This window comes from Microcaecilia unicolor, chromosome 9, assembly GCF_901765095.1.
Source record: "Microcaecilia unicolor chromosome 9, aMicUni1.1, whole genome shotgun sequence".
NCBI lineage: Eukaryota > Metazoa > Chordata > Amphibia > Gymnophiona > Siphonopidae > Microcaecilia > Microcaecilia unicolor.
The window spans coordinates 77,801,713-77,823,933 of NC_044039.1; the positions used below are offsets into that span (position 1 = coordinate 77,801,713).

The 22,221-nt window shown below is 43.6% G+C and overlaps 1 protein-coding gene across 3 annotated transcripts in view; it reads left to right on the forward strand.

Annotated features, from left to right (window-relative positions):
• The window catches only part of SHISAL1 (shisa like 1), a 466,569-nt gene that overhangs the window by 331,656 nt on the left and 112,692 nt on the right, over positions 1-22,221 (forward strand). Inside the window, exons 4-5 of one of the 3 annotated variants that reach the window (XM_030215136.1) lie at positions 15,858-16,145; positions 18,785-18,786. In XM_030215136.1, coding sequence (XP_030070996.1) covers positions 15,858-16,145; position 18,785 — 289 coding nt within the window. In that variant the 3' untranslated portion in view covers position 18,786. Of the gene's footprint in view, positions 1-15,857; positions 16,150-18,784; positions 18,787-22,221 lie in introns of those variants that run through there. The other 2 variants (XM_030215135.1, XM_030215134.1) reach the window with 2 other exon arrangements.

A 22,221-nucleotide genomic window follows, 5' to 3' on the forward strand; every position in this document is an offset into this window, starting at 1 on the left:
TTACGTGTATCTCTTTAGAAAATATGCCTAAAGAGATACGTGCATAAATTCTAATTATTTCCAATTAGTGCCAATAATTGCTCGTTGCCCAATTATCAGTGTTGATTGGCTCTTTAATCAATTAAATTACATGCGCAAATTGGACGTGCTCCAAATTTGCGTGTGTAACTCAAAGCGCCATATATAGAATCCAGGGGATACTGTCCGTTACTTACTGTGTGCCTGCTTAGATGTTGGTAGAAAGTACATAGGGGTCATATTACTAAGGGAAAGGGGATGGGACTTGATATACTGCCTTTCTGTGGTTACAATCAAAGCGGTTTACATATTATATACAGGCACTTATTTTGTACCTGGGGCAGTGGCAGGTTAAGTGACTTGAAGTATAACACAGAGCAGACCAGGAGTTCAAGAGTCCAATTTATAATCCACGAAATCCTTTATTCAGAAAAGAACTGACATGGACAAGTTTCTCTTAAATGGCTGCATCCAAGGTAAAATTCTAACAAATAAACATAAAAATCCAAATTATATAAAAAACACAAATAAACATGTATGAATCATGCATGTAATCACGCATTATGATTGTAAAAACATACATCGTGAATATATACATAAAATAATAAAAATTTTAAACGTACATCACAAATGTGTTTATATCAGCATGCGTAAAATCCTAAAGATAAACACCATGAAATACTTGGATAGCATTTACAGTCCCAAAGTCAATTAATATACATTAAAAATCAATGGAACCCAATTATTCAATCATCATAATGTAAGTCACCGATATATGTGGGAACTTAACATGCATATTTTGTATACTGAGTAAATCATAATAGAAGTGATCCTAAAGGAAACCCAGAGCTCATAAAACACATACGTAACTAGGGATTTGAAAAGTCCTTCCCCCAACTTGAACATGTATCCAAAAACTGCCTTAAAATAAAGTTTAAAACCTTAAAAAGGAGAAACAACAAAAGAGCACAAGGGCAAAAAAAAGTGTGCTATAATCCAGTGTAATCCAGTTAGAAGTTCATCAAAAACGTAAAAAATACTTAGGGCCAGATGCACTAAACTTAACGAGCCAGCAGCATGGTTTTTAAACTGGTTCTAGCCAGTTTAGCGCGCAAGTAGTAAACTGGGACATGCACAAAAGGGTTCTCCGAGCCATTTTCCTGTCACAGTAGCAGCAAACGAAAACGGAATGCAAATGAGCTAATTTTTATTATAATGTGAATGTGATGCGATGCACTACCATTTCCGACCCCATGCACAAAAGCAGTCCTAATTGGACAGCATCAGGGTTGCCAGGTGGAAAATATTTTTCCAGCCTAAAGGAGCCCAAAATCCAGCCCAAAACCCGCCCAAACTCAAACCCCGCCCCTGACACCCCCGCCCCCGCGTCATCACCCCCGCCCCCGCCGTCATCAACCCCGCCCCCGCCGTCATCGGCCCCGCCTTCCCCGTCACTAACCCCGCCTCCCACGTCTCTAACCCCGCCTCCTATGTCTCTAACCCCGCCTCCCACGTCACTAACCCCGCCTCCCACGTCACTAACCCCGCCTCCCACGTCACTAACCCCGCCCACCGCGGCCGAAAAAGCCACCTAAAAAAACCGCCCGAAGCACAAAAACCAGCCCAAAAAACCGCAACCCGCCGCGGGCAAAAATTTCCCGCGGCGGGTCGCGGAAAACCGCCCAATTGGGCGGTAAAACCGCCCACCTGGCAACACTGGACAGCATCAGCCTGGGATGTCCCGCCCACTCATTACTGGAGGGGGACACCAGGAAGTTCGGATCCAATCAGTTCACAGCTCTAAAGTGATGTCATCAGGGAAGTCCTACAGGGAGGAGGAGTTGGGACAGCAGCCAGCCAATGAGAGTCTATCTTCAGGGAGATGGGCGTTCTAGGATGTCAGCAGCCAATAGAAGGAAGCAGCAGGAACAGCTGGGGGTGGAACCAAGCCCTGATGCTGCTGATTCCTCACAGTCAGAAGAGTGGAGAGCAGCAGAGCGAGGTTTTTCTCACTTTTTCCCAGCAGCCGGAGGCAGGGAGCTGCAATACAGATATGCCCATCCAAAAAAAAGTGCTTTTGTGTCTGCCAGAAAAAAAAAAAAAGGGTAAGTCTACTGCTACCATAGATGCAGCTTGTCTGTGTGTATGAGAGCCATCTGTAGCATGCGCAGAGCAGCCACGCATAGCGATTGACTGTTCTGCGCATGCTCAGCTCACTGACTTGCTTCCCCCGTATCGCATGCAAATGAGCTGGGTCACAAAAGCAACAAGTAGCTCATTTGCATGCAATTTTCTTAGTGAATCCCTCTGTGTTTCTAAATCGGTAAATTTTTACTGATTTGGAAATGCAGACAGATCCTTAACGGGAACTTTGTGCATCAGAGAGACAAAGCCACAACTTTCTCACCTTCTCCAGTAGTAGTGTCAGCCATGCTGGTTTTTAAACCTTTTATACTGCATACTGGGGGTTGGGCTTCTTGTAGTCATACATACTCTTAAAATGCTCAAAGCAAAACCACAATAAAACTTCTATAGAATAAATTTGAGCTGAAAAAATGCTGAATAAAACAAAATGTCTATAAAATGCAACATAAAAACCCTTTAAAAAACACATTTTTGGCACCACTTCAAAAAACAAAACCAAAGGTAAATATAAATTCTTCTAAAATTGCTACTTTCTGAAAACGCTGCTATGAACTCTTAAAAACATGAAAATAAAACCAAAAGCTATGCATTTCAGTGGCCATATTTAATACATTCCAATGATGAGAATGATGTTATTGGAATGGGAGGAGCATGGATATATATAGATAATCAATGGGGATCAACTAAAGGCTGCTTTAAAACCACTTGAAACACAGAATACTGATGAAATAAATAAATAAATAAATAAGGATATTGACACTGCATGAATGTACATAATGTGAATGAAATTAAAATGAAAATAAAACTCTTAAAATTTGTAAAACCAATACATAAATGTAAACATGATTAAAAAGAAAAATTAAAATAAAAAAAAATCAAATAATGAATTAGCTAACATTAATCTAAAGGGTCCTTTTACAAAGGTGTGCTGAAAAATGGCCTGCGGTAGTATAGACACGTGTTTTGGGTGCGCTCAGAATTATTTTTCAGCGCACATTAAAAAAAATGCCTTTTTTTTTTAACAAAAATGGACGTGCGTCAAAATCAAAATTACCGTGCGGCCATTTTGGGTCTGAGACCTTACCGCCAGCAATAGACCTAGCGATAAAGAATTTGGATGATAATGACTTACGCATGTCCAGAAAATAAAAAATATTTTTCAAACGCGCGTATTGGACACACGCCAAAAATGAAATTACCGCAAAAGCCACACGGTAGTCAGGCAGTACCTCCAATTTGGCGTGCATTGGACACATGTAGGCGCCTACACGGCTTAGTAAAAGGGGTCCTAAATGAATAACCTGAAAAAAACAATAAGAATACATATGGGGAAAATCTAAAAAAAGACATTACAATCAAATATATGCCAATAGACCTAGCTCCCTATTTAAACCATTGGGTGATACTGTGTTGAATTCAAATATAAGTTTCTGTTCTATTCTAATCAACAATTTATCAATGTCCCCACCTCACCATGGTAATTGGGTTTTTGCAGGACAAAAAAAACATGTATTCTTCATATTTATGTTTCATTGAAATTGAATATGCAACTAAGGGTTTTTCTGTTGATTGCTTTTTGATAGCACTACAGTGTTCAATCACCCTGTTATTAAGTACGTGTTTGGGAGGAAATCAGGAAACCAGCAGCCCTGATCCCAGCCAGGGAGACAGGATCTGGGCTGAAGTCTCTCTCTCCCTGAACGCAAGTTTTAGTTTCAGTTTTGTTGTCTGTTAAGAGTGCTCCCTGTCTTGAAGCTCTAGTGGATTCCAGTGCTGGGAGCAACTTCATTAGCAAGAACCTGGTACAGAGCCATCAAATTCCTACAGAAGATCTACCTCATCCCAACTCCGTGTCAGCAGCATTGGGCCTAGTTCAAGGAGTTTTACATCCATAATTGTCTGACAACACACAGAAAAAATAAGTAAAAATAAAAGTTACAATTAACACCTTTTATTAAATGTAACATAACATAGAGGGGCATAATTGAACGAAAACGCCTATCTCCATGGGCGTTTATCTCCGAGAACGGGTCCGTGAAGGGGTGGACCGAACCGTATTTTGGGAAAAAATAGACGCCCATGTTTTATTCAACAATGTGTGAGCTGGGCGTTTTTGTTTTTCAGCGATAATGGAAAATGAAAGCGCCCAGCTCAAAAACGAATAAATCCAAGACATTTATTCGTGGGAGGGGCCAGGATTCGTAGTGCACTGGTCCCCCTCACATGCCAGGACATCAACCGGGCACCCTAGGGGGCACTTTTACAAAACCAAAAAAACAGGTAAAAGAGCTCCCAGGTGCATAGCACCCTTCCCTTGTGTGTTGAGCCCCCCAAAATCCCCCTCAAAACCCACTGCCCACAAGTCTACACCATTACTATAGCCCTAAGGGGTGAAGGGGGGCACCTACAAGTGGGTACAGTGGGTTTGGGGGGGGGGGGGTTGGACGACTAATAAGCATTAAGCAGCACAATTGTAACAGGTAGGGGGGATGGGCCTGGGTCCACCTGCCTGAAGTCCACTGCACCCCCTAACAACTCCTCCAGTGACCTGCATACTGCTGCCAGGGAGCTGGGTATGACATTTGAGGGTGAAAATAAAAAGTTGTGAAACATCATTTTTTTGTGGTGGGAGGGGGTTAGTGACCACTGGGGGAGTCAGGGGAGGTCATCCCCGATTCCCTCCAGTGGTCATCTGGTCATTTAGGGCACTTTTTGGGGCCTTATTCGTGAAAAAACAGGGTCCAGGAAAAGTGTCCTAAATTCTAGCTAAAAACGCATACTTTTTTCCCATTATCGGTGAAATGCGCCCATCTTTGTTCGGCAGATAACCACGCCCCAGTTCCGCCTTCACCACACCTCTGACACGCCCCCATCAACTTTGTCCGCATCCGCGACAGAGTGCAGTTGAAAACGTCCAAAAATCGGCTTTCGATTATACCGCTTTATTCGTTTTTGTGAGATAAACGTCCATCTCCCGATTTAGGTCGGAACTTGGGCGTTTTTCTCGTTCGATTATAAGCAGGATAGTAACATAGTAGATGACGGCAGAGAAAGACCTGTACAGTCCATCCAGTGTAGATATTACATATGTATCATATCCTCAAGTCACTTCACTGGCTTCTGATCAGATACCGCATACAAGTCAAGCTTCTCCTCCTTACCTACAAATGCACCCGGTCTGCGGCTCCTCACTACCTCTCTACCCTCATCTCCCCCTATGTTCCCGCCCGTAACCTCCGCTCACAGGACAAATCCCTCCTTTCAGTACCCTTCTCCACCACTGCCAACTCCAGGCTCCGCTCATTCTGCCTTGCCTCACCCTATGCCTGGAACAATCTTCCTCAACCCCTACGCCAAGCCCCCTCCCTACCCATCTTCAAATCCCTGCTTAAAACTCACCTCTTCAATGCTGCATTCGGCACCTAACCTTTCGAGAAATATAGTATGCCCCCCAATCTATCTGCCCTATCAGATTGACTCTACACTTGTCTCTTAGATTGTATACTTGTCTTTAGAATGTACACCTGTCTTTCAGATTGTAAGCTCCTTGAGCAGGGACTGTCCTTCCATGTTAAATTGTACAGCGCTGCGTAACCCTAGTAGCGCTTTAGAAATGTTAAGTAGTAGTAATATGTCAAAAAAAGTGGTTGCTCAAAGTCAAAGCATATACTAACCAATGTGTATACTATTCAAAAATGTTATCAATTATTAAACACTGCTATTTCTATCAATGGAAAATCCCAAAATGAATTAGTGAAGTAACATCCAGCAACTAGACTGGTGTTATGACAAACTAAAATTAAATTAAAATGTTGATGTTTGTCACCTCAATAAGGCCAACAATCCCAAGTGTAAAACACTACACACTATGCACAAACTTGTGCAAAAGCATACACAGAACCTCCATAAATATTACACTGGGCAGACCCTAATACACCAATATACCACCCAAACAGACAACATCACAGACCGTCAACAATATGAAACAAGGGATCATATCACAATTCTCATGTACAGCCACAAAACATCCTTTTAGGGTGGATAGTATTCACAATGAGCTCCTTTTATTAACAACCAGATAGAGATAAGAGTTTTCAAATTTCAATTTTGGCACAGTATAAGTCATCTTTATGACTACTGATGCACTCAAGCTTGCAAGTAATTAATTTGAAACTCCAAAGCCACAGTCTCACACTACCTGTGTATAAAACAGGATACAAGAACAAGTTATCATCATCACCCACAGTTAAATGTGAATCTTCTTTCAGCATATAGAGTGGAGAAAAAAGGGGGGGTTCAGTAATACCACCCAGCCAGCCCAAGATGATCGGTCTATATAAGGCGTAGTAGGCCCGGCGCAACATCATCTAGCCCCCCCCCCCCCCCAAAAAAAACTCCACACTATTAAATGGCCAAAATTAATATCAAAAATGGACTTGAAATGTCCTGAGGGTTAATAATGGACAACAGTGGCATAGGAAGGGGGGTGGTGGGGCGGTCCGCCCCGGGTGCACGCCATTAGGGGGGGGGGGTGACGGCTCCGCTGGTTCCCTGCTCCCTCTGCCCCGGAACAGGTTACTTCCTGTTCCAGGGCAGAGAGAGCAGGAAACCAGCGGAGCCGACACAGCTCCCAGTGACGTGCACTCGTGGCGGATCGGCCCGCCCCTTGCCAATCCGCCACTTCCCTATGTAAGTACGCACTCCGGAGGGGGGAGGGTGCTCACCGAGAGAGGGGTGCGCAGCAGCGACCCGCCCCGGGTGGCAGCCGCCCTCGCTATGGCACTGATGGACAAATATTCCTGTACCCAAAAAGTTGAGATCACACATCACAGTCTAAGTCAAGTCATCATCACAAACAATATAGGAAACAGCATTAGGGGCTTATAGCCCATTTAGTTACGTTTAAACAAAAGAGATGGGCAAAAATACAGTGGATCCAGTGGGCGCCTATGAAGGTAAGAAATATCAGTACTCTTCCAAAGATAACTCTGTGTGCTAAGAAAATGGCAAACCAGTCCTGATTTTCTAACAATAGTCTCAATCATGCATTTTATTCTAAAGCAGAAGGAACAGGAACAGTAACACCTCAAGGTGAGATCCAGGAAGATCTAAACTAAAAGAGATGTGCATCATTGCATGAAACAAAGTATTTATTTTTATTTTGACTTCAGTTTGTTTAAAAACCCAGAGTCAGTCATCTCAGCACCTACCTCTGTCTCCTCTCTCCTGAAATCCAGCCTGTGCCTACGTGCCAATTTTTTTCTGGCAGGAAGTGGGAGGGAACAATCCTCTCTTCTTGTTCTTCTTACCAGCCAGTCTTGAGCCTGCAGTGCCTTCCCTACTTGAGGCGCCCCTCCTGCGCATTCCTGCCTATGCGGGAGCGGGACGTGATGGCACGGGAGCGAGCAGCGAGGAGGCTGACTGACTGGCTGCCTGAGGGCGAGGAGGCGAGGCACAGGACCGCGGCGCGCCGGTGAGAGCCCGAGCGGGTGGAACTACTGCAATCAGCCGATCGCATCGTCGGTGAGTCGGTCCGAGCCCCGGGTGGGCGGAACTGAGTCGCGTGTGTCGGCGTCATCGCGGGGGGGGGGGGGGGGGGGGCGTGCCGCATGAAACTAGTGATGTCATCAGGTTCCGCCTCCAATCGTTCGGCTGGGGGAGGCTTAGCCTCCCCAAGCCTCTTATACCGGGCGCCTATGGGTGAAGAAAAATTTTCTCCTATTTGTTTTAAATGTACTACACTGTACCTGGTGATGCCCTTTGGCCTGGCTAATGCCCCAGCAGTCTTCCAGTCCTTTATGAACGACATTTTCAGAGACCTCCTATATAAATTCATAACGGTCTGTCTAGACGATATCCTAATATTTTCTAGATCAGCGGAGGATCATTATGAACATGTGAAGACCATATTGCAATGGCTAAGAGAGAACCAATTGTACGTGAAACTAGAGAAATGTGAGTTTCATCAGTCTGAACTGCCTTTCCTTGGATATATTATTTTGAACCAAGGACTAGGGATGGATCCCAGCAAGCTGACTGCAATTTTGCAGTGGCAACAGCCCACTGGGCGTAAGCGCTGCAGCGCTTCCTGGGATTTGCAAATTATTATAGGCAGTTCATCCAAAATTATTCGTCACTGATCGCTCCCCTTACTGCTCTGACCAGAAAGAATGCTGACACCTGTAATTGGTCACCAGAGGCTTTTGAAGCATTTGAAAATCTTAAACGGGCTTTTGTCGTGGCGCCAGTGTTACAACATCCTGATCCGGCCAGGAAATGTTTTGTGGAAGTGGATGCTTCATCAGTTAGCACAGGGGCAATTCTGTCACAGATCCATTCTAGCGGGAAACTTCTCCCCTGTGCCTTTTTCTCCAAGAAATATACCTCAGCCGAGAAGAATTATGCCAGAGGTGACCAGGAAGTTTTGGATATTAAGCTGGCCTTAGAGGAGTGGCAACATCTTTTGGAAGGGGCCCAAGAACCTTTCACCATATTTACTGACCACAAGAACTTGGTTTATCTGCGTGAAGTGAAGAGATTGAATCTCCGACAGGCCCGTTGGGCATTATTTTTCTCTTGCTTCCACTTCACATTGACCTACCGTCCGGTGGAAAAGAATACCAAGGTGGATGCTCTCTCTAGATCCTTGGAGCCGGACCTAGAAGACGAACCTCTGCAACATGTGATTGACCCTGCTGCCATTATTCCAGCTATGATGCTTGTGATACCCGTAGGTATGACATTTGTACCACCTCGGTTGAGAGAAAGAATACTTCGGTGGGGTCATGCCTCCTGATTTGCTGGACATCCTGGAGACTAAAACGGTTCATTTCACAGAGGTATTGGTGGCCTACACTCGACCATGATGTGCAAGAATTTGTCACCGCTTGTCCGGAGTGTGCTCAGTATAAGGCTGATCGGCAAATACCTCAGGGTCTCCTCATGCCATTACCAGTGCCTGAGAGACCATGGACCCATATAGCCATGGACTTCATTACTGATCTTCCTACATCTGAAGGACATACAGCCATTTGGGTCGTGGTAGACCGGTTTCTAAAATGGCCCACCTTTTACCCTTGTCTAGCCTTCCGTCAGCTGTGAAGCACCTTCAGTACCTCATTTCTTGGAAAGGGTATGGACCAGCGGAAAATTCCTGGGTATGGACCTGCTCATGTGCATGCCCCAGTATTGATCAGACGTTTTCACCGCCTCTTTCCGCATAAGCCTAAACACCGGTCCCGAGGGTAGAGGGGGCCCTTGAAGGAGGGGTGATGTTATGATTGTGCTGGATAGGCAGGGGAATGTTTGGGACTCGCTCCTGATTGGCTTGTCAGGGGCTGAGCCAGCAGACATCAGAAGCCTGATCCATTTAAGCCTGCCTTTCCCTGCAATCCTTTCTTTAGTGTTGATTGCTTGTTTGCTCAGCTGAAGCCAGCCTGTGCTTGGGTGCTTGTGTTTACATTGGAGTTTCGCTTTTCTCCTCAGTGCTTGTTTATTGTGTGTGTGTGTGTGTGTGTGTGTGTGTGTGTGTGTGTGTGTGTGTGTGTGTGTGCTGGGTATTCCCAGCATGATCTTTAGCTTCACTTCACTACACCTAAGTACATAAGTAATGCCATACTGGGAAAAGACCAAAGGTCCATTGAGCCCATTAACCTGTCCCCGACAGCGGCCAATCCAGGTCAAGGGCACCTGGCAATCTACCCAAACATACAAACATTTTATACAAATTATTCCCGAAATTGTGGATTTTTTTCCAAGTCCATTTAGTAGTGGTCTATGGATTTGTCCTTTAGGAAACCGTCCAACCCCTTTTTAAACTCTGCCAAGCTAACCGCCTTCACTACATTCCCCAGCAACGAATTCCAGAGTTTATTTACACATTGGGTGAAGAAATATTTTTTCCTATTTGTTTTAGATTTACTACACTGTAGTTTCATCGCATGCCCCCTAGTCCTAGTATTTTTGGAAAGCGTGAACAGACGCTTCACATCTACCTGTTCCACTCCACTCATTATTTTATATACCTCTACCTTGTCTCCCCTCAGCTGTCTCTTCTCCAAGCTGAAAAGCCCTAGCCTCCTTAGTCTTTCTTCATAGGGAAGTCGTCCCATCCCCGCCATCATTTTTGTTGCCCTTCACTGCACCTTTTCCAATTGTACTATATCTTTCTTGAGATGCGGCGACCAGAATTGAACACAGTACTCAAGGTGCGGTCGCACCATGGAGCGATACAACGACATTATAACATCCTCACATCTGTTCTCCATACCTTTCCTAATAATACTCAACATTCTATTCGCTATCCTAGCCGCAGTAGCACACTGAGCAGAAGGTTTCAGTGTATTATCGACGACGACACCCAGATCCCTTTCTCATAACGTCCTTCTGTAATTTTTCACAATCCTCTCGCGAGTTAACGACTTTGAATAACTTTGTGTCATCAGCAAATGTAATTGCCTTGCTGGTTACTCCCATCTCTAAATCATTTATAAATATATTAAAAAGCAGCGGTCCTAGCACTGACCCCTGAGGAACCCCACTAACTACCCTTCTCCATTGTGAATACTGCCCATTTAACCCCACTCTCTGTTTCCTATCCTTCAACCAGTTTTTAATCCACAATAGGACATTTCCTCCTATCCCATGACCCTCCAAATTTCCTCTGTAGCCTTTCATGAGATACCTTGTCAAACGCCTTTTGAAAATCCAGATACACAATATCAACCGGCTCCCCTTTGTCCACATGTTTGTTTACTCCTTCAAAGAATTGAAGTAAATTGGTCAGGCAAGATTTCCCCACACTAAAGCCGTGCTGACTTGGTCTCAGTAATCCATGTCCTTGGATGTGTTCTGTAATTTTGTTTTTAATAATAGCCTCTACCATTTTCCCTGGCACCTGGTCTGCTTCTCTAATGTTGTGCTGTCTGTGGTGAGCTTGTGCCTTGTATCGTCCCTGTTTGTGGTTTAGCTTTCTCTCTCTCTCTCTGTTTTCCCTGTGTTGTGGTGAGCTTTGGTGCGGCTCCCTGTGGATCTGCCTCCGTTTGGCAGTCCCCCTTGTCATTGTATTTTGCTCCTGTTTGTTTTAGTTCTCTTTGTGTGCTGAATCTGTCTCCTGTTTCCAGTGAGCAGTGCTCCTTTTCTGGTCTATGTATGGCAAGGCAGCTTCCTCTGTTTGCTTACATCTCCCTTTACCTTGTGTGCTGTGTGGCACTGTCCTGTATTTTCCTGTAGCAATTCCCTTTTCCCTTGTGTGTTGTGGGGCCAGCTTTGTGTATTCTTATAGGTAGTTTCCCATTTCCTTTGTGTGCTGTATGGTACAGCCTAGTGTGTTCCCTTGTGGGGCTTCCTGTATCTTTGTATGCTATAGGTACAGCCTAGTTCCCTTGAGTGCTGTGTGGCACAGCCTAGTGTATTCCTATGAGTGGTATCCTTTTTTCCTTGAGTGCTAGTGGCACACATTAGAGTATTCCTTTGAGTGGCTTCCCCATTCCTTGAGTGCTGAATGGTTTAGCCTAGAGTGTATTCCTATAGTTGGTTCCCTTTTTCCCTTGAGTGCTGTATGGCACAGCCTAGAGTGTTCCCTTCTGGGTCTTCCTGTATTTTTGATCGCCCTGTGGCACAGCCTTGTGTATTCCTTTAGAGGCTTCTGTCTCTTACTCTTACCCTTGTGTCTCTACCCTGCACTGTGTGCGCTGCTTGTGCTCCAGTCCCTTGGGGAACTCTTTGTTGTTCTTTCTCCCTTCCCAGAGTGTGACTGGGTTCTCAGTCGGCCGTGAGGCCCGCTTGCTTGGACTCTGTGCGAGTGGGTTCCTGATCGACCATCAGGCCCGCCTGAATGCTCTATCTCCCATTTTCTGGTGGTGCCTGTTGGCTATTGTGTGTGTGTGTGGGGCTTGGTGGCTGGGGTGGTGCGTAGGGTCTATTCGGTCTACCCTAGGCCTTGGCCAAAATCCTATATTAGGCCTCGGCCTGGGCTCAAGGGCTCACATCCAGAATAACACTGTTCCACCTTTGTCCACCGATATTATAATAATCCTTTTATCCTTCCTTAAAGTTTCTATGGCAATTCATTCTAATTTATTCAGATTGGAGTATTTTCTTGTACTAGTGTCCTCCAATTGTGAAATCTCATTCAACACAATGTTTTCATAAGCATGAATCATGGGATTTTGAACACCCAGGGGCGTCCATCTACTGTCTTTTCTAACAATTGACAAATCTATCACACTTTCAGTCTGCTTAGATAAATAATTAATAATTAGTACTCTACTTGCCAGGTTATATACTCTATTCAATTTTCCATTTTTGCTAGGGGTTGAAACTGATTGTAATAACTGTCTGTTGGTTTTTATGAGAGTGGGGGCAGAACATTTTCCCCCTCTGCCTCTCTCCCTCCCTCTGTGAGGTTGCCAATCTTTTGGCATTCCTCTCCCTTCTGTTGTAGAATCCTTTCTCCATACTTGGCCTAATTGAAAAACCTGTTCATTAATATTCAACCTGGGGGGGGTGTATAGTGGGGCTGAAGGGTCAAAGACCTCTTCAGACTCCTTCCTACTACGTTTCCTGGTATGCTCATATTCTCGTCATTCTTCTCTAAACCTCACTTATATACGGTATCATGTCTATATCTTTTATCTCCCTGTCTAGGTTAATTTCTTTTATGATCATAAGTGGGCTGTTTTCTATAATCTTAATACCTCTTATTTCTACACCATTAATAAACATTCCCAAAACAGTAGTCACAATCATCACTTTTAAATTTGTCAAACTTAACTTGTTTCAGATCCTTTCTAAATGATTCTAATCGAAGTTTGTAATCCTCAAATCATAACAAGCATCGTGTTCTTTTAAAAAAGCTAATTCTTTATCAAATTTTTCTTTTGCATCTATTTGTCTTTTATTTGAGGTTTTAATTATTAGAATCATTAAATCCAGAGAACATTTGTTCAAAATGGCCTCCTAATTATTCAAAAAGTCCTCGTCATCTGTATACAATTTTGGTTCTTTCATAACTCTCAAACCTTTGGGGATACATTTAAATCTACAATACTCCAACAAAGAGGATATATGTAATTCACTCTTAACCACAACCTTACTTAGTTTTATACTTTGTTCCCAATGATCCAAAAAATCATTGTCTGTTCCTACATCTTGAAAGAATGCATCCTTTGGATGTACCTCTTGTAGAATTTCTTCATTGTAGCTTAAAACATTCCTCCAAGGAGAAAATGGCATCTTGCCTCAACCAAAAAACTACAGCATCAAAGAAGAGACTGTACAGGTCTGCAGTACACAACAAGAACTATAATAACAAAGAGCAGACCAGGAGTCCAAGATTCCAATTTATAATGCAGGAAATACTTTCACCTAAATGGCTGCATCTGAGGTAAAATTCTAACAAGTAAACATACACATCCAAATTATATCAAAAACACAATTAAACATATATGAATCATGCATGCGACAATGTATTATGACTATAAAAACATACACCGTGAATATATACATAAAATATTAAAAACTTTAAACATACTTCACAAATGTGTCTAAACCAGCATGCATAAAATCCTAAAGACAAACACCGTGAAATACTTGAATAGCATTTACAGTCCCAAAATCAATATACATCAAACATCAATGCAACCCAATTATACAGTCATCATAATGTAAGTCACCAATATATGTGGGAACTTAACATGCATAATTTGTATACTGAGTGAATCATAATACAAGTCGTAAATTAGATGCAGCTCCCGCTAATCCTATAACAATGAGCATAAATTTTAGGAACATCTCTGACCCGCCCATGTCTTTCCCATGGCCATGCCCCCCTTTTTAGATCTCTGCACTAGAAGTTACGCTTGTTGCCCAATTATCAGTGCTGATTGGCTTGTTAATTAAATTACATGCGCAAATTGGACGTACTCCAAATTTGCGTGCGCTACTCAAAACGCCATATATAGAATCTGGGGGATATTATCTGGTACTTACTGTGTGCCTGCTTAGATGTGGGCAGAAAGTACATAAGGGTCATATTACTAAGGGAAGGGGGATGAGACTTGATCTACTGCCTTTCTGTGATTACAGTCAAAAACGGTTTACATTATTATATACAGGTACTTATTTTTTACCTGGGGCACTGGAGGGTTAAGTGACTTGCCCAGAGTCACAAGGAGCTAGGCAAAAATAGTTTAACGCAGGACGCACTAAAGTGTTCCACATTCGTTTTCTCACGTGATGTGCTAAGTGCATGGTAATTTTTTTTTTTTTGTAATTTTTTGAGGGGAGCGTAACAGGGGCAGAGAGTGGACATTCCTGTGCTAGCTATTTAGCACTAACTGATTAGCACACGATTAATGCAGGAACCTTTAAGGAGGTGGCGGTAAGTGCTCCCATGGTAATTTTTTTAAATGGCTCCTCGCTAATGCTAACATTAGTGCACGGCCATATTTAAGAAAATAGAAATAGGTCTCTTTTGCTGCTATGGTAAAAATTGCCTTTGCAAGTGTGAAAGACCCGTGTAAGGGCATGCTAAGCCCATTTGATATAGTGCCTTTCTGTGGCACAACCAAAGTAGTTACGTATATTATATGCAGGTACTTTCTCTGTCCCTTGTGGGCTTACAATCTAACACTGGGGTTTACTAAGCCGGTAGTGCAGCTGGCAGTAGTGCCGACAAAGCCCATTCACTTTGAATGGTCTGTGTCAGCAACACTATGCAGAAGCTGCTAGCGCAGCTTAGTAAACAGACCCCTAAGTTTTGTACTTGGAGCAATGGAGGATTAAATGGCTTGCCCAGAGTCACAAGGTTCTGTAGTAGGAGTCAAACTTGGTTTCCCAGGATCACAGCCCACTGTAATAACCGTTAGGCTACTCCTCTATAAGGAGTTTCCCTTTGATAATTTACTTGCAGTCCCACAGGTATCTTGTAAGTATGGACCTATAAGAACCACCTCTACCTCTCCCCACCCCCCACCCCCACCCCCAGAGGACTAGAAGTCAAGGGCATAAGTCATCTCCAGTCACTTCTGCCCCTGCTGGCACCTGATTCAAAATGATGCTTGGGACACCTAGAGGCTCATTTTCAAAGCACTTAGCCTCCCAAAGTTCCATAGAAACCTATGGAACTTAGCCTCCCAAAGTGCTTTGAAAATATGCCTCCTAGTGCTACACTCATGGTATTACTGCTAGGTTTCAGGCTGCCATATAAGGGCCTTTTGCTCTTTTTTGAAGGCTCTCTGGGAACAGAATAATATAGCTTACAAATTGATTCCAAGTTGTGTTATTCCTTTACTGTAAGAGTCACAGTAGTGTGGTTCTGTGTATAGTGGCATTTCACCTCAGCTTAATATCTTCTCCCCATGATATAACTATTGTATAATTAATATAGTCAATTTTCCATTTTGCACCTACCCTATATTAGTGCCTGTTAAGGATAATGCTCCTCTTCATTCTCATTGCCTAATGATTTGCATTATTTTATGATGATTGTTCTTAACATTGTTTTGCCTACCAGAGGAGTGAGACTTTTCTGGGAGTAATTGATCTAATAATTTACTAAAGCTGTTATGTATTAGTTTTAAGACTACAAAAATCTTCATTCTAGTGCAGAAAATGTAATGCAGCATGCCATACAAAATAATATAAATTTATTAGCTATATACTGAATAACATTTTTTGTTTTCTTTTTCCAGTAATTACAGTGCTTTGGTGGGAGTGTGGATCTATGGCTTTTTTGTTGTGATCTTACTGGTCTTGGATCTGTTATATTATTCAGCAAGGAACTATGATATTTGCAAAGTTTACTTGGCAAGACTGGGGATTCAGGGAAAATGGATGAATCAAGGACAAGACCACATGAATAACCCCAGTCAGGATCCATGCCAAGTACAGACTCCTTCTCAAACATCACAGGCCACACACACATTAAAAGGAGATGCTGCAAGCTCACCGTTGATGTCTTTTCAGACTTCTACTGCCTGGTAAGATATTATAGCCTATGTTCCACCTTACTGTTTTTGAATACCAAGACACAAGATCTTCTATACTAATGTACCCAATTCAGTCTTTTCTGTCAGTTGTATTCATTGCACTGAGTGAACTTAACTGATCAAGTTAGCTTTTTTCTTTATCTGAGTGATAAACCTCCTCATTAGGAAGATATACTGAAATTTTGCATGAGATTCAAGATTTTTGCCATAAAAAATTAACCCTTCCTTATCCTGCTAGACCAGTCCAGACTAGTGGGTTATGTTCCCTGAGCAGTAGACAGAGACAGATTAAAAACTGAGGCCACTTCAACACCCATTACTATCGACATGGCCCCTTCACTCAGAAATATAAGGCTCATCTTCCACTTTTGGCTTCTCTCAGGAAGCAGCTAGCTTGGTTGGCTATCCCACATCATCTATTGTTGATTGGGAACCGGAGGTGTTTGGGCTGGATGCACTAATGCAACCCTGGCTGGAGTAACAGCCTGTGTATGTCCTTTCCACTTGGCTACGTGTAGGTCAAGTAGTGAGCAGGATAACAATTCCAGTATCTCCAGATTGGCCTTATCATACTTGTTATGCAGATCTTGATTGTCTATTAGTGGGTATTCCAGTACTGTTACCAAGAGGACTGGGCCTTCTTCATTAGGGTCCTGTGATTATGGAAGATCCAGATCCCTTTTGGATTATAGCTTGGCCCTTGAAAGTCGTCAGCTGAAAAGAATGGGATTTTCTGCCTCCTTCACTGCTACTATGCTGAAGACCTGCAGGTTGTCTGCTTCCTTAGATTATGTAAGGGTTTGGAGAATGTTTGAGTGCTGGTGTTCAACTTGCAATATATCCCCTTGGAATGTGGATATCTCTTTGATTCTCTTCTATTTATTTATTCAATTTTATAGCCCATCCTCCCGACCATGCCCAGAACGGGTTACATACTTACATTAATTAAAAAACACAGTACAACGTAACTGTAGAATGATATCAAAACAACCTGCCGGGGGTCACGTGATGCCTTGCTACTGAGCGGATGTCCTATTATCTTGCTCCGCTCCTGCTGCTCGCAAATCCTTGATTTTAATCTGCTTTAACTTTCCGAGCAGGTTTTTATCTTGTTTATTAGCTTGCAGAAAATCTGAGGGCACTCTCCGGGACAGTTGCAGTGTCCGGCGGCATTTGCTAAGGGGATTATGCCCATGAGAACTCCGCAGACTACAAGGCATTGTGCACAGAATACTACTTGCAAGATGGTGGTGACGCAAGCAGGCCCTTCGACAACCTTGTCGGCAGAAGCAATCAAGGAGATGAAGCAGCAAATCACGGCAGTTCTCAACAAATAGTTATCAAAACTTCAGTCCTCAATAGACTCCATAAAGGATTCCTTGGAGAGGCAGGGCGCTCGGCTCCAGCAAGCCGAGGACCGCATTTCGCGCCAGGAAGATCAGGCAGAATCGCAGCCATGAGGATCGCTGTGCTAGAGTCGCAGTGCAAGAATTTAGCCCGACAGGTAGATGACCAGGAAAATAGAAGCAGACGTAACAACTTAAGGATAATTGACTTACCTGAATCCAAAAAGGATAAAGAACTTTGGAATTTTGTGGAGTGTTGGCTACCCGATCAGCTAAAGTTGCAGCTTCCAGGTAGTGCATTATGTTGAGCGAGTCTACGGGGTTGGTTCCCTGCGCAAGGATGAGCGGTGCCCACGACCGGTCCTGGCTCGAATTTTCAACTATGCTGACAAAGAGAGGGTGCTTGAAGCATTTCAAGGACAGCGTTTAGTTGAGTTTAATGGTGATAAGATCTTATTGTTTCAAGATTATTCAGCACAAGTCTCCGATCAATGGAAACAAATGAGTCAGCATTGCAAACGCCTTTTGAAAAAGGAGTACACTTCACCGTACTTTATCCGGCAAAGGTGCAAATCCTTCATGACAATAAAACTCTCTATTTCACTGACCCTAAGGATCTAAGTTCCTTTACAGACTAGTTGGTGTGATTCTGCCTATGGAACATTATAGTTAACTCATTTTGGTTTCTACACAAGGATCCTTGATTTACAGCGGCTTTGTTTTTTTTTTTTCCTCATATTGCATAGAGTGTGCACGGGCCCTTAGAACATTGCGGGCCCCTGAACTTCTACGCATGTGTTCTGCGCAGCCTCTCGAAAGGCGTTTCCAGTTCCAGCTGCTGACTGTAATTGAAGCTCCACTGGTTAAGTGTTTTTTGTTTTGTTCTGGGTTTTTTTCACTATGGCTGTACTGCAAAGTTGGACTTTCTCCTAAGACTCCTGCTTCGGGGAAGGTTCTCTTTCCTCTTATGTTTGGATGGAGGATGGTGGGAGGTGGGAGCAAGAGGGATTAGTGGTGAGAGGATAGGGGAATGTTTGTTGATTTATTTATTTATTGCATTTGTATCCCACATTTTTCCACCTTTTGCAGGCTCAATGTGGCTTACAATGTATCAATCTTGATGGAAATAGTTTAGAAAATAGACAATTATTGTTACATAAAGATCTTGAATAGTATAGTAGTAAAATTTAGATAAGCAGGTAAATGAAAACAGTTGGAGGAGATGTGTTACATTAATATGTGTTGATCTTTGTGGTATGCCTTATTAAAGAGGTGGGTCTTCAGAAGTTTGCGAAAATTAGTCAGTTCGTAAAATGTTTTTAAGTTATGCGGCAATGCGTTCCATAACTGTGCACTAAGTAGGAAAAGTTTGATGCATGCGTTAGCTTGTATTTTAGACCTTTGCAACTGGGGAAGTGCAGATTAAGGAATGTACGGGATGATCTTTTGGCATTCCTGGGTGGTAAGTCTATCAGATCTGACATGTAGGCTGGGGCATTTCCATGAATGATTTTATGAACTAGGGAGCATATCTTGAACGTGATGCATTCTTTGAGTGGGAGCCAGTGTAGCTTTTCTTGTAGGGGTTTAGCACTTTCATATTTTGTTTTTCCGAATATGAGTCTGGCTGCGGTGTTTTGGGCTGTCTGAAGTTTCTTGATTATTTGTTATTTACAGCCAGCGTAAAGTGCGTTGCAGTAGTCTAGGTGGCTGAGCACCATTGACTGTACCAGATTGCGGAAAATGATGAGTTGATGAGTTGTATGGGTGTTGTATGTTCATTTTCGGGGTTTATGTGTTGGGTGTGTGGGTGGGTATAGCGATTATGTTCTGGGGAGGCAGGGGAGAAGGAAGTACTAGACTACAGAATTCTTATTTGTTCTTACTGAGAATGTTTCAGATGACTGCCTAGGAAGTATTTGTTTCAGGGGGGTCGGCTGATGATGTCCAGCCTTTAACTGTTGGTTTTATGGCAGCTTGAGGGGCTCGGCTTGGAGGCTCCCCGGGCAGATATTGGTGGTTAGCTATCCTCACTTACTCATCACCAAGCTCACGATTCCTGGCTGATCTTAAAGTTATTTCTCTAAATGTGGATGGTATCCACTCACCAATAAAGTGCACTAAGATCCTACAAACGCTCAAAATGCAACGTGCTGATATAGCCCTCTTGCAGGAAACTCACCTAGGGAAATCTGAGCATCTTAAGTTGAAAAGGACTTGGGTGGGTGACCTCTACTACACTGCGTATAATGGTAGGCAGCAGGGAGTAGCCATATTATTAAAGGGGGGAAGGGAAATGGGACTTGATATACCACCTTTCTGTGGTTTTTGCAACTACATTCAAAGCGGTTTACATATATTCAGGTACTTATTTTGTACCAGGGGCAATGGAGGGTTAAGTGACTTGCCCAGAATCACATGGAGCTGCAGTGGGAATCGAACTCAGTTCCCCAGGATCAAAGTCCACTGCACTAACTACTAGGCTACCACTAGGCTGCTCCTCCACTCCTAAAGAAAAATAGACCTAGAGGGCCGATTTGTGATTGCGACGGGGTTCTTGCAGGGAGTTAAGGTAGCCCTATGTAGTATTTATGCACCCAATATCTACACACATATATTTTTTACCCTTCTAGCAGCCCGTTTGGTGACTTTTGATGATTACCCCTTGATCCTGGGAGGTGACTTAAACATCACATGTTCCCCTGATAGATTGTCAGCCCCCCAGGAAGCCAACTAGAGACCACGAGGGGCAGGGAGTCAATTTTTTGATTCAAGAACTAGGCGTTATATGGCGTCTCCTCCACGTAGACGAACGTGATTATACCTTTTTCTTCCACCCACATGGGATCCATGCACATTTAGACTACATTCTTCTGTCCCAATCTCTATTACGTGGAGTTAATCAGGCAGGAGTGGGGGTGCCTAATGTCTCAGACCATGCTCCAGTATGGGTGGACGTGAGGTGGGGGGAGGGCTCACGTTCCCCCTGATGGCGAATGAATCCGGCTCTATATCAAGACCGCAACTCTCGGGCATACCTGTGACGGGTGGTTGGACTATGTGGCCGAAAATGATGTTCCCTCGGTGAGACCGCGCGTTTTCTGGGAAGCAGCTAAAGCAGTGCTTCATGGTAAAATCAGTGCTTGCACCACATCCCTGCATAAATGCCGGGAACAAAAGCTCTGTGACCTGACAGCTCAACTGCGGGACTCACGGAGGCTTCTCATTTTGAATCTCTATGAGACCACGCGTAAGGCCTATCTTGACACAAAGAAACAAATACAAGTGTTACTAAACGATAAAGCACTCTATAGTATTACACTTTATAAATATGGTTTGCACCGGTGGGAAAACTGGGAAGTTACTAGCCTCCTTGGTGAAACAAAAGTCCTCAAAAATTTACATTAGCAGAATTAGAGACGCATCCGGGGTTTCGCACACCAAACTGGAAGCCACGCAGCAGGAGTTTGTTTGTTTTTACTCGGCCCTTTATAGTAAGGGATCTTTTTCCAGAGAAGAGTGTTAGAAGTTCTTTGCTAAGTTAAAGCTGCCCTCTTTGTCGTCAGACCAGCTGACGTGCCTTTATGAGCCTCTGCGGGGGCAGGAAGTACAGCACATTATCAAATAGCTAAAATTGGCCAAAGCGCCGGGGCCGGACAGGCTGGGCCCTGAGTTTTATAAAATTTTCTATGACTTGCTGGTTCCCTCCTTCATGTCTATGTGAGATGAACTGAGGGAGTCCCGGGAGATGGGCCCATCTCTAAACCATGTACATATCACAGTCCTTCCTAAGCCGGATAAGGATGGAGAATTGGTGGATTTGTATAGGCCTATTTCACTTCTTAACCAAGATGTCAAGATACTGGCGGCAGTACTGGCAGCCAGGTTGAATGGGTACCTTCCTCACCTGGTCCACCAAGATCAGGTGGGCTTTGTCCCGAGCAGATTCGCTTCAGCTAATATCTTAAAGGTGAGACGCAGTTTGCTTGAGAGGAGTCATTGTCCAGGGGGTGCTATTGTGGCTAGACTGGACGCAAAGAAAGCTTTTGATAAAGTTGTTTGGGAATACTTGTTTTGGGTTTTACCGCATTTTGGCATCCAGGGTGAGTTCCTAGATTGGGTACGGACATTGTATATCAACCCCATGGCTCAAATTCTTATTAATGATACTCTTACCACAGTGCTGTCCCTGCGGGGAGGGACCAGACAGGGCTGCCCCCTATCCCCCCTTTTATTTGTTCTAACACTAGAGCCTCTTGCTGCACGGATACAACAGGACCCATCTCTGAGAGGGGTTTTTGTGGGGGCGCAAGAGTACCTCATAAACCTGTTTGCGGATGACATGCTTTTATTACTTGATAATGTGTCCTCTGGCCTAGCGAAGGTAATGACTATCATTTGGGATTTTGGGGCTTTCTCTGGTCTTAGCATCAACTTCGGGAAATCGGAGGCCTTGCCCATTAGTTGCCCTTGCGCTTGTGCTACTCTATCAAATTTTCCATTATCTTGGGCCGGAATGGGCATTAAATACCTGGGGGTGTATCTCAATGCAGATCAGACTTGGGTCTATAAGAAAAATATAACTGAAAGGTTGAATGCCATAGAACAGTAATGCACCTGTTGGAAGGATCTGCCAATAAACTTTCTGGGACGGGTGGCTCTGATCAAGATGGTTATTTTGCCCAAATTGTTGTATCCCCTGCAGATGCTCCCATTGTGGG